This window comes from Colletotrichum phormii, assembly GCF_030913505.1.
Source record: "Colletotrichum phormii strain CBS 102054 chromosome Unknown BDP81scaffold_41, whole genome shotgun sequence".
NCBI lineage: Eukaryota > Fungi > Ascomycota > Sordariomycetes > Glomerellales > Glomerellaceae > Colletotrichum > Colletotrichum phormii.
In genome coordinates, this window is record NW_026851483.1 from 249214 (window position 1) to 261080 (window position 11867).

Here is an 11867-nt window from a genome sequence, read left to right on the forward strand (position 1 = left end):
CTAGTTTGCCCCTTTCTTCACCAAGACCTGGTAATCATGCCAGACGTAATCGTTGCCTGCATCCCTCTCCCAAACAAAAGTCTCCTTGTTAGCCATTTCTAGATCGAACGAGAATACTATCTTGGCGACAGTCAGACGAGTAGACTGCAATGCCATCTCGCGACCAATGCACACCCGAGGTCCGACGAGGAATGGCCGGTAGCTGGTCCGGACATCGTGCTCAAAAACAGTGCCCGGGCCATTGTCAAGCCAGCGATCAGGTCTGAACCTGTCGGCGAGAGCCCAGTACTCGGGCTTACGCTGAATGGTCCAGATATCGGCAGAAACATTGACGCCCTTGGGCACGTTTGTTTGTTTGTTTGTTATATTTAACGCCGTGGCGGCAAGGGCGCAGCCGCCCTTGCGGCCGACCTCCCGAAGGGTATATGGCGTGGAGAGCCGTCGCCCTATAACTATTGCTAGATACAGTTCAAATCGTCCTCCAAATCGTGCCTTATGGCTACTATGCGTTCTATCTGTCCCTGGTTCCCGCTGGTGCCCCAGTTCCATTCTTGAATTTTTGCGGCTTAAGGCCGGATATGTCTGGAGAGGGCGGCCTGCCGAAACAGGCCCCTCGTACATGTTCTGATTTGTACAAGACCATTCCTGCCCCAGTACTTGGTTGACGACGTGTACTCGCCGCATATCCACTTTTTCTTGGTCGGAGGGTGTGGATATGAGAAAACCCTGGCGAGGGCCCGGAAAGGGTCCTAGGGCCCGGAAAGGGTCCTAGGCCCCGCATTGGGCTCTGCCCTACCCTTCCCACAGGTAGTTAAAGCAGTTGCCGGCGGCTGGAATCGAACCAGCGACCTCTGGGCTCCAGAGGCCTTGCCAGGTGTATGCCACTACACCGCGCCGGCCCTTGGGCACGTAGAGCCCATCAATCGTGGCCCCAGGCGAAATGCGATGGGACCCGCGACCATTGATGGGTGGCGTGAGACGCAGTGTTTCCTGGATGCAGGCATTCAAGTAAGGAAGGCGAAGCACACTCTGGGCTGTGACTTCAGAGACGGAGGAATATGGCCGGGGTCTCGTAGCACGTGGCAAAAGACTGCTGATAGAGTTGTAGCCGAAGTGTCATAGCCAACCATGCTGTTTCCAATCATGTTAGAATCAGGGACGGGAGGGTGATGAGACGACAGGAATTGAGGGGACCTTACGCGAACAAAGCCGAATTACTCAACATCTCCGGCTGCGTCAAGCCTGCAGATTCTTTGGCGGATAAGATTGTGGTTAAAAAATCTTTGCGCCCGCCTTGTCGCTCGATATAGCTGTAATGGTATAGTGTGAGTTTGACCTTATGTTGGAGAATGGGTTCCGACTAGCTTACCCTCTAAGTTGGTTCATCAAAAGAAAGTTCTTGGGGATGCGGAAAATGTGTGGAACAATCATGACTGGCAGTTTTGCAAGCCCACCAAAGATAGGAGTTTCTGTGAGAAACTGAAAGAGCTCTAGAAGGGGTGCTCCTTTCCCGTAAGTGTACTTCATCTTTTCGTACGTGCCTAGTGCGATATTTAGCTCGAAGACTTTTGCACAAGACGTACGTTGTACCTACTCATTTGGTCATGGAGGAGCGGTTCTCCGAAAGACAAGTCTCCAACAATACTCCAAATCATCTTTCCGACATGGTCGCTGATACTCACAACCTCATCCTCTTGAAGCTTAGAACCTAGCGACTCGACAGCCCGATTGACGTGGTGCTGAACAATATCTTCCTGTTCCATCAACGCCTTGGCTGTGAAAGCTGGTTGCAATGCCGTACGTAGTCTCTTGCTTGCGGTTCTATCGGTGGTGGTCAAAAGGTTCGGCGCTGCCCAAATGAGTTTCGCTAGCAGAGACTCAATCGTGCCCTGCTTCGTGAAGTGACCACCGTCGGGACCGGGGTTATGGATCGTCTTGAGGGCACCTTCTGTGGCAAACGAGAGCTCATTTGGACCAATGCGCACGACAGGTCCTGTGGGCCTAACGACTAGCAGAACTCAGGAAGATGCATTGATGCATAGACCTGCTCACGTACCATATTGAGCATGCACCCTCTCGATATCATTATTGAGTCAATGTCCCGACACCGACCGAATGAGCCAGATCTGAAGCCGTGATTAGCGCACAGTAGTGTAGTGAGAAGAGCTTTTGAGCTTATACTGGAGATATGGATGCGATGAAAGGTCCTTTCACGTGCGCGATGGGATGAAGATAGCAGTTATATAGAGCCAAGATGACTGGACTGACTACGGCCTAGAAACAATGTTAGTTGGTGAGGCTTCGCTGAAGTTAGACGGCAATCATTCAGAATCTTTCGTACGAAGAGCCCAAGGTAGAAAGCTAGTGTTCCCCATGTGGTCCAAAGATAGAGCGGCGCAGTAACCCATGGCAATGAGACTATTCCAAGCTTGTCATTTTGAAATGTAGCGATCGGTGAATCCATCGTTTGTTCTTCGGTGTTGTTGACTCGACGAAAGGAGTGAAATTGGCGGGGTCTTTCGTCAATTTCGATTTCAATCTTGAGATTTGTTGAACTAGAGCTTTCTGCCAACAGCCTACACAGGCAATCTTAAACCGTTTCCAAATACGTGACTACTTCTGCACATCAATTACGTCCTGATGATTAGCAATGCTCCCATCTGGTCGTTTCTGTGTCCTCACTAGATTGACATGCCCCTATCATTGCTAGCTGTTGACAACGCTGCCTTCGCAACCGAGGAATGACCTGATTCGGACTTGACTCTGCCATTTTGGGCAATGCCGAAAGCTAAACAACCTTACGAGTCCGGGCCGAAGCCGTTGACAGCAGGTCAGAATAGCGGTTCAGAACAATTTGGGTAAACTCTCCGGTCTCGCTTTCTACTGCACCCTATGTCACAAAAAAACAACCGTGCTGGAACAACATGGGCTACCTGGTGTCGCTTTTGGGTTTGCGAGACCCTGTTTACAATCAACTTAGCCGCGTTATCTCTCCAAACATCTTGTCTTGGAGGCTCGTGTCGGGCAGAATTCCGGGCAATTGTAATCGTTCGCATCTCGATGAACATTTTGCCCCTCACGTCATATTGCATCAGAGTCACTAAACTTACCCACGGTCCGAGTCCGCTTAGACACCTGTTAAGGCTACGATGAGAATCGACCGTGGTCCTACAGCCATGATAACTAAGTATGAACGCAGATGTGAGATCCCTTCAGCGGTTACGTACTCAGTAAGATCTTTGCGACGTAAAGTATCGATGCGAGCTGCTCGGAGCTTGAAGTAGAGTATATGACTTGAATGCAATCATTTCGTCTTACTCTGATCTCAGACGACTTGGTACATCTCTGTCACGATGCCGCAGGTCGATAGCTCAAAATAGCTACCGGTAGGTACAGCAGCACATGCTTTCTTGCAGGAGATTATCAACGGCCGATGTCTGTCGCGTGGTAAGCATGTGTTGCAAGTAAGCTGAGATGACCTGCTCGCCAATGTTGGCAACTGATGGCTACATCCCGTCAACTTCCAGCTCGGCTCATGCATCGAAGAGCCATGACTCGCCTGAATGTAAGAACATCCTTGAACTATTGCTTGACGAGAATTTCCCATCAAATCTTGTGATTCCACCAGTCAATGCACCAACCTCTACCAAGATGCAGCCCAGCCTCAAATCAACGCCGGTGGCTTACAATATGTCAGCGCCAGCGACAAGCCCTCTGACTGCATTGCTAAAGGGTTCTGATACTGCGGTTGAAAAGAAGAGTGAGTGCAGGTGCTTGAGGCTCGCCGCACATTTGCTCGAGCAGCTTGGCAACCAAGGCGCCAACACGGAATCTGCCACTACGGATGTTCTTCTCAATTGCTGTAGAGAAGCGATAAAAGGCTGCGACTCAATCCTGAGTTGCACTTTGTGCAAGTCACGGTCAGAGAGCATGATGCTACTTGCCATGGCTGGGCAATACCTGAGCAACATCTGCGAAAAGACAGTTCGCTCCTACGTTGATGTTGTTCGGAAGCTGCAGTCGGGGAACTCTCAGCTTACAGGAGACTCAATGTGGTTCCAGTCATACAAAATCGAGAGCCCAGTGGAGAGAAACCAGGTTCTGAAGTGTCTCGTTACCGGACAACTCACCGAGTTTTGCCTGCTCATTGGAAAGATCAAGGCTAGGTGGGAACGAGGAAACCGCACTTGGCGCCGTTGTTGGGTGCAGAGAGGAAGATTCAGTGTATGAGGACCATGTTGATGCAGTGTGAAAGTTACCGTGGTTCGCGAAGCAGCAATGATTCAAAATCATTGGTGAGATAGCTATTTATGAACATGCTTACCTTAGGTAGCAAACTTGTTATTGAATCGGATGATCCAATTACCTACCTCAGTATCTCCCACTCAAGGCAGAAATATTTCGGAAGTCTACCGGCAGAGGCAAGGTCATCCCCACAGAGGGTTGAGTCTCCTGAGGTTTGCGTCCAACTTTCTCCAACTCGTCTGCCCTGGCCCAGAGCTTAAACGAGGACAAGGGTCTGAACTGTGTTCAGATGCCCCAACCGGATGGTAAAGTTCGTGTCTGCAGAGTTCAACATTGAGGTCAGCCGCGGAATTAAGTATCACAACGTGTCGTATGTGGACATTGTAGGCGAGGCTCGATGGCATGACATCTCGCCCACCGGTTGACGAAAATATGGCACATCTTCACGCCCTGTAGCTTCGCGTCGTAATCACTGTTATCCCGCCGGCAGCGGGGTGTGCTGTCATCAACATTTCCATCATACGATATGCAACCACATGCAATAGAACTCAACGAAGTACCACGATGCACAATTTATATTTTCTAAAGAAGATTGAAAACAAACTCTACGAAGCCTTGACTAGAGTTGAAACATAGCGGCTCTTTTCTCCCATCTTTCCAGCCAGAACGCTCAAGCTCGGACTCATTCGAGACGTCGCAATTATGAACAATAGCTCTGCAGCCACTTGTCTCAAGATCGGTCATGAGAGCCGCGCAGCTTGAATGGGTACGCGCGTTGCGCGAAAGGATGATGAGGTTCTTACAACCGAGGTCCCGTGCCATCCATCACGCTATGAACTGACCAATACCACCCATACCACCAGCAATGAGGTAAGATGCATCTTCCGACAGACGAGCTGGGGCTGAGGAGGGAATAGCCTATTTAGCTGATCAACAATTGGCCAAAAAACTGATAGGTGAGTCTCTTACCTTCACTAAATCTGTCTGCTGTGGTCAAACCACGATCTTCCCGAGGTGTTTGCCGCTTTGCATTAACCGGAAAGCTTGGTCAACCTCAGATATAGAAATGTGGTCATGGGAGAAACCACGCGTAGGTCCCCTCGGCTGAACATCTCCATGACACTCCGAAGAACGTCTTGGACAACGTGACCCCTGAACTTGCCAAGTTGGAACAAATCGACTGCCGCAAATGTTACTGCACGGCGGAGGGGACTCATGTCCAAATTCTTGGCTGCCTCGATGTCTCTCTTACCAATCTCGACAAATCGTCCAAACCTCGCCATGCACGCCCAAGTCTCTTTGAGCAACGGCCCGGCAAGAGAGTTGAGCACAACGTCAACGCCTTTGCCACCAGTGGCAGCCATTAGAGCAGGGCTAAAAGATGAGTCTCTACTGGAGAAGATTTGGTCTTTCGGAATGCCATACTCCTTCATGACGAAGTCTCGTTTGGCTTCGGTGCCAACGGTGGCGAAAATTCGGGCACCTTGTTGCTTGGCGAGCATCACAGCAGCCTGGCCGACACCTCCTGTTGCCGCATGGATAAGAACAGATTCGCCCTTCGAAAGTCGGCCGATATCGAAGAGGCCATGGTATGCGGTGGCAGAAACCATAGGGATTGTCGCAGCCTCCTCGAACGACATGCTATCTGGGACACGAACAGCACAAGGCCAGTTGATCAAGACTCTTGACGCCCAATGTCCGCGTAAGATGGCACAAACTCGGTCGTCAACCTTCAACCCGCTGTTCTTCTCTGCATCCGGGCCCAGTCTAGTGACAATGCCGCTGCACTCATAGCCCATAATGGTTTCGTCGAGTTGACCCAGTGCCACGAGAACATCCCTGAAATTGAGACCGAATGCGCGAGGCTCGATCTCAATCTGATCCTCATCTAAGTCTTGAAGGTCGACTTCCCTAAAGCGTAAGGATTCTAGAAGACCAGGCGTCCCGACTTCCATTTGAAGGTTCAAGCCTTCACCCCGGGTACCAAACGGTCTGATTTCAGGCACTTTCTCAGCAGACTCGGGCGCCAAAGCAATGTTTTCCGATTCGTCGTTGTAGATACGCGTCATGTGAAGGGTGGAGTCTTTCACCGCGTACTCGCAATCGATCACGTTTGAGTTGAGGGAAAAGTCAAAAGAAGCTCTGAAGACATCCCCGATCAGCTCCGCGTTCTTGGCGGACCAATACGGCTCAGTGCTCTCGAGATCGAGGGAGATGTATCGGCGCCCCGCATCCTCCATCCTGAGGGTGCGAAGTAGTCCAGAGTGCAGCGCCATGTCAGGATCAGCGCCGTCGATAAGGCTACCTCGTGCCACCCACAGTACACCCCTAGCAGTTGTCAAGAGCCGCTGAACACGAGTGAAGTCATCCCGACTCAGTCGACTCAGGAGGGGGGTGACTGCTTCTTCAAGCATAATGCAGACTTTGTCGGTAGCATCAACTGACCGCCGGTCTGTGGCTTTGCAACTGACGCCGGTTTTGGACTGAATCTGACACTCCAAGTCATGTACCCAGTCAACAGAGACTGACTCGACTGAGTTGAGCAGGAAGACTTCAGATGGGAACGCCGGTGGTGCAACCGCAGTTGAAGTCATGACACTGAAGGAGTAGTTCGCGTCATCTACCATGTCTCTCACGTCCAAGTCAATGCCACTGAAACCCGTCTTGGCAAGAACCCGCCCCTAGTGATCAAGAGTGAGGTTTGGTCCACCCTTGCGCTCAGCTTCTTCAGCTAGCCACCAGCCAGGAAGGGCTCCAAAGATCAGCTGCACATCCGATGTGTCTTTCGTAGTCTCAACGAGGATGAGTTGTCCGCCTTTCTTCAGGAGTTTACGAACATTCCTCATCGTCTTCTCCATATTCTTTGTAGCGTGGAGAACTTGGCAAGCGACAATGAGATCATAAGAGCCCGCCTCGAAGGATTGCTCGACGGGATCCACTTCGATGTCGAGTTTTTTTGAAGCTGATCATGTCTCCAAAATCATCGAATTTCTTCGCTGCAGCCTAGAAGAACCCAGCCGAGACATCGGTAAAGGTGTATGATGCAAAGCGATGCCGACGATCAGGGGTGTCTCCAGACAAGCCGTTTAGTACTGATCTTCTGCATCCACCGGTACCTCCTCCAATTTCAAGGACTCTGGCACGAGGGTGCTTCATCGAGTACATGTGAACAAACTTTTGCACCTGCTCGTAGGATCTGTTGCATCGCAGAGCCTTTTCATAGAACTCGTACATCAAGTTGCCTTCCATCATCACCTCCAATGGAGCCACTTGCCCCCGGAGAATCCGAGGCAAGTTCTTGCCTACGCGACATAGAAGGCGCTGATTTACGCTCTGGGCAGCAACTTCATCAAAGAGCATGTGCCTCATGCCTTGACTTGTCTTGGCCCATGAAGCACTTCTACGAGCGAGCTTTCCATCAAGACCAGCTTTGTAGTTGACTTCCATCCAATCATAGAGCGACCTGTGATACCGCTCCATGTTTCCGAGCGCAGTTTTGTCGGGACCCAAATCTTGTATGGCATCTCGGATGAAATACCAGGCTGCTCTAGCGAGCTTCTTGTTGACGGACAGCACGGATGGATCAACATCGAATCTGAGTGGCTCTTTGCGCTGATCCTTTGGCATGAGAGAAAAGTCAGGATGCCAATGCATCTTGAACAGCAACTTAGGCGGCTCTTGTTCTTGCTGATTTATGCCTGCACCGCCCACTGCCTGACAAAAGAGACCTTTGACTTCCAAGATTGGGGCCCCCGGGTTGTTCAGCTCATGTGTCGTTATGGAAGACCGAAAGCCCGACTTATCGCAACGATCATTGTTGCAAAAGACTCAAACTTGTAGTGGGGAGTCGAAGTAATAGCCTGCGAGACGTAGATGTGCTGGATGGCTCTAGGTATTACCATCGAATTCTGGAAGTCTTCGGAGGAAAGTGCAGAATAAGCTCCTTGGAAGATTGAATTCAGCGTGGTGGGGTGGAGAAGATTGTAGCTCGAGTTCACATTCGCTACTTTGAACTGAAATTTGGAACCAGAGTCGTTGGCCTGAATGCTAAGCATGTTCTGGAATGTCGGACCATGCTGCAGACCCATCTTCCTCAGGCGAGCGAACAAATAGTCGATTTCCACCTTAAGGGGATGAGCTGAGTTGGCTTGGCCGATAGCATCACCTCCATCTACAACGGAGGGCAAGGCGGCCTTTGATTTTTGTCTCTGGGAGATGCACCCGCGGATATGCTCATTCCACGAATTACCGCCGCTGCTAGGTGATTTCAGAGAGAACTCATACCATCCCGGCTCCAGATTCTTGTCGTCACAGGGGTGCAAAGACAGCCGAACCTCGATTCCGGCTTCTGTATCCGGGATAACTAAGGCATTGCTGATCTGGATATCCCTCAGATAATAACCGTCCAGAGTCTCGGTCGGAACTTCAGAGTATTGACATAGAGCTTCTACCGGCATGGAGATTCCGCCGGCTCCCGGGTAAACGATGTCAGACTGGACCAGATGGTCTTGAAGCCAAGGAAGATCGTTCGCTTTGAGGAAGTGCCTCCAAATTGGGTTGCTCGAAGAGGGGCCTGGCAGCAAAGACCCGAGTAGCTCATGGCGAACATGCTTCCGCATGCGATGAGCAACGTTCAGGCGCGACCACCTGTCGGGGGCGAAAGCGGGGACAAATCACCTAACAGCGAGGTGACTGACAACATGGAGATGAAGCACCAAGATCTCAGTCCGACTGAGTCCGGAAGAAACGATGTTTTCAATAAGCGTAACGACACCATCTGAGCGCAGCATGGGTCGAGGGAGCACATAAACTGAAGAAGGTAGAACGGAGTCGCATCCATGTAGTTATCATATACTGTAGATGAATAAGGTAGTTACCATACCGGGGTCCCTGAAAATCGGAGTTTTAGTGTCGTATCGGCTCTCATCTATTTGGACTTGCCAACGTGAAATGCAAAGGGCAAATGGAGTAAAGGAAGCAATATTGGACAACAAAATTGAACTCAATTCAAAACGTCAACTCTGTCACTAAATACAGTAATTAAGACTTTATTTGTAGTACAACCATCTTGACGCAGTCTTTGGCCGAGCGTGTGGAGCAACACGGAGCCAATGTGGGGCCGATCATCGAAAGGCCGCCGGAAGTGCCTCCGAATCAATTGCGCTTGCATTCGACGATGTAGAGTGGGAGGGAAGGCTGATAAGATGATGTGGCAGGTGCAGGTGGGTCACGTGAGGCAGCTCCTTCACATCTCGGAGCTGCCCCACCTACACCTTGCCCAGATATCCAGCCCGAGCCTCTCTTCTATGCGAATGGATAGAGGAGACTAATTTCTTTTCCGAAATTTGCCCGAGTCATTGAACAGGAACGTTAGGTGAAGACGGTAGCCTGTAATATAGTTTAGATTAGTATAGACCATGTCGGCATAGCGCCCGGCACGTCCTTTTGTTACCAGACGTTAAATACATCATCATCATCATCATCATCAGATATCCAGCCCAGCCAGCGCTCAGCTTTTCCCATCATCATCATCAGATCCAATACAGTAGTATTGCCTCCACACTTGTATATAGGATGGACTCGATCCGGGCTCTAGTACAGACTTCCCATAGCTCTTCAGCAATTAACTTCGTATCAGGATTAACATCCGCTTTCAGCTATCACCTTGACAAGACTACGATTGATCACCGAAGCCTTACTTTACCTTACGATTGACAGACATAGCTTCCAGGAAGCTATCCGACCGTGACGTGTAATAATCGATTATTACATCGGTTATTACATCAACCAGACTTACGACACTGTTACTGAGTATCGCAGCCTCAACTTCTGCAAACATACCCCTACGACTAGCTGGCCGTAACAGTATTCATCTTAATAGTTTTATATTAGATTGTATTACGCCCGTCTCTAGCTTCCACTCTCTATATAAAAACCCTTGCTTCTACTCAAAGTTCTTCGCTAGCAAGCTGTCAGCCAGCATCCCAATAGCACGGCATTCTGTGTCTGAGTTTTACCTGGCTGTTTCTTCCCGAGCGCTTGTATCTCTCACTGAGCCTACTTTAGATACATCTCCATATGATCGACTTTATTCATACTTTGTTTACTTCGCTTTCTATATCTCTTTATTATAATGTGGATATTCGTAAGTAAATATGTGGCGGATGAATACTAGATCCTACTGGAGCCCTATTCGGATGATCGTGTCCGTTGAGGGACGGCCTCGTCACTGCTACTAATCAACATCCCCCACTCGCACCTCCTCCTTCGAATGCTCGCTTGTAATACCCGTCCACTAGCTCGCACTCCTGTAGATCTCCCTGTACCGAGTTTGCTAGACTGACTTCTAGTATGTAGCTATGATAAGGCCGCATATTAGTTACTCTCTTGCTGCCCTACCTCTTGTGTAAGCCTTGCGATAGTCGCCTTATTACGACTTCCTGGTGGACGGCCTCGCCGAGTTATCTTTAAGGCTGCCGGTGGCGTTTTCCCGCGCTAAGCCCCTAGACTATTATCCTCTCGTATGGCTAATCGAGCAGGGACAGGCTGTGCTATGTTCTTCGGCCTACCACGGAGGGAGGTAACGATCTTAGGGTCTAGAATCCGACGGTATGGATCTCTAGAGGATGTTTCCCTTAGTCTCCAATGAGGATGGACGTCCCACTTCGTAAAAGACGTCCCAGCTGTAAGCCTTGCGTAGATTGTATGGTAGCAAGGAATACCCAGCTCTACCGAGGTAGAACAGTCGTCTATACAATCTCCAATAAGAGGGGGCCGTGGACGATTGCCGGTCGGCAATGCTGTCCTTGCTTTCCGGTATTGCTTTACAATCAACCCTAAGCACTTTGAAGAAAGCATACCTCGGAGTTCACCTAGGTACTCCGAACTAGCTCCAGCGTATTAACGGGCAATTAGCACCTCATCCTCTGCACAGGACTACATAAACCGTAACTCTTGGTCTCGAATCATATCCTACATAACATCAACGAGTCGGTATAAGTGACTCAGGCCATTAAGGAGATAGCCTTTAATATTATTGTTACTAGACTCGGTCCCTGAGGTGACGCGAATACCAAAATTCTAATATTTTCGGATATAGCAGCGAGCCCACTGAGCTCTAACGGGAAGGTATGTCCCGTAAAGATAACGTAATATTGGCCGCTGGTCATCGAACTCCTTATAGAGACTAGCCCATGCTTTCTCATAAGCAACCTCGGTCTCCGCAAAGACAACGAGCTTCCATATTGTAAAGACTCCGAGATATATATAGGGGATTAAATCGTTGGTGGGCGTGTGGATATACGCCTGGTCCTCGTCGCTTAATTCCGTTATGAGTGTTCTCGAGGGTTCATTATCGTCTTCGTGGTCCGAGCTACTGCCGGCACCCTCTAGCCGTTTTCCCTTTACCCACTTCTGCTTAGCCCTAAGCATAACATTGGAGTTGATATGGTGAATGCAAAGTTATTGCTATAGGTCGGCGAACTCGTAAGCTAAGGCGGCCTTCATCTGCTTATCATAGTCGGTAATGATAACATTTAGTAAGCGAATCGAATGCTGGTTAACTAGTTGACGGATGCCTTCTGCGAGGAACTAGAACCTTTCCAATCTCTCGTTATTAATAA

General features: G+C 49.8%; 5 protein-coding genes and 1 non-coding gene across 6 annotated transcripts; all 6 read right to left on the bottom strand.

Moving 5' to 3' along the window:
- BDP81DRAFT_335636 (cytochrome P450) lies at nucleotides 1–1059 on the bottom strand (the record flags this gene model as incomplete). Its single annotated transcript, XM_060585864.1, has 2 exons — nucleotides 1–336; nucleotides 889–1059. Coding segments are annotated over 2 exons (507 nt in total), but the record flags the coding sequence as incomplete, so codon positions are not given.
- BDP81DRAFT_t373 lies at nucleotides 822–899 on the bottom strand. Its single transcript has one exon. It is a non-coding gene; the product is annotated as a tRNA-Gln (tRNA).
- Nucleotides 1060–1553: 494 nt separating the features above from the next.
- BDP81DRAFT_335507 (benzoate 4-monooxygenase cytochrome P450) lies at nucleotides 1554–1991 on the bottom strand (the record flags this gene model as incomplete). Its single annotated transcript, XM_060585853.1, has 1 exon — nucleotides 1554–1991. A coding segment is annotated over one exon (438 nt), but the record flags the coding sequence as incomplete, so codon positions are not given.
- Nucleotides 1992–5276: 3285 nt separating this feature from the next.
- On the bottom strand, nucleotides 5277–6872 carry BDP81DRAFT_510689 (uncharacterized protein; the record flags this gene model as incomplete). Its single annotated transcript, XM_060595749.1, has 1 exon — nucleotides 5277–6872. The coding sequence occupies one exon, from the start codon at nucleotides 6870–6872 to the stop codon at nucleotides 5277–5279; it is 1596 nt and encodes a 531-aa protein (XP_060437975.1).
- A 376-nt stretch (nucleotides 6873–7248) lies between these two features.
- On the bottom strand, nucleotides 7249–7899 carry BDP81DRAFT_400759 (uncharacterized protein; the record flags this gene model as incomplete). Its single annotated transcript, XM_060588733.1, has 1 exon — nucleotides 7249–7899. The coding sequence occupies one exon, from the start codon at nucleotides 7897–7899 to the stop codon at nucleotides 7249–7251; it is 651 nt and encodes a 216-aa protein (XP_060437976.1).
- Nucleotides 7900–8021: 122 nt separating this feature from the next.
- Nucleotides 8022–9085, bottom strand: BDP81DRAFT_455820 (polyketide synthase dehydratase-domain-containing protein; the record flags this gene model as incomplete). Its single annotated transcript, XM_060593102.1, has 2 exons — nucleotides 8022–8892; nucleotides 8943–9085. 2 exons carry the CDS (start codon nucleotides 9083–9085, stop codon nucleotides 8022–8024), a joined length of 1014 nt encoding a protein of 337 aa, XP_060437977.1.
- Between the last annotated feature and the right edge of the window lie 2782 nt (nucleotides 9086–11867).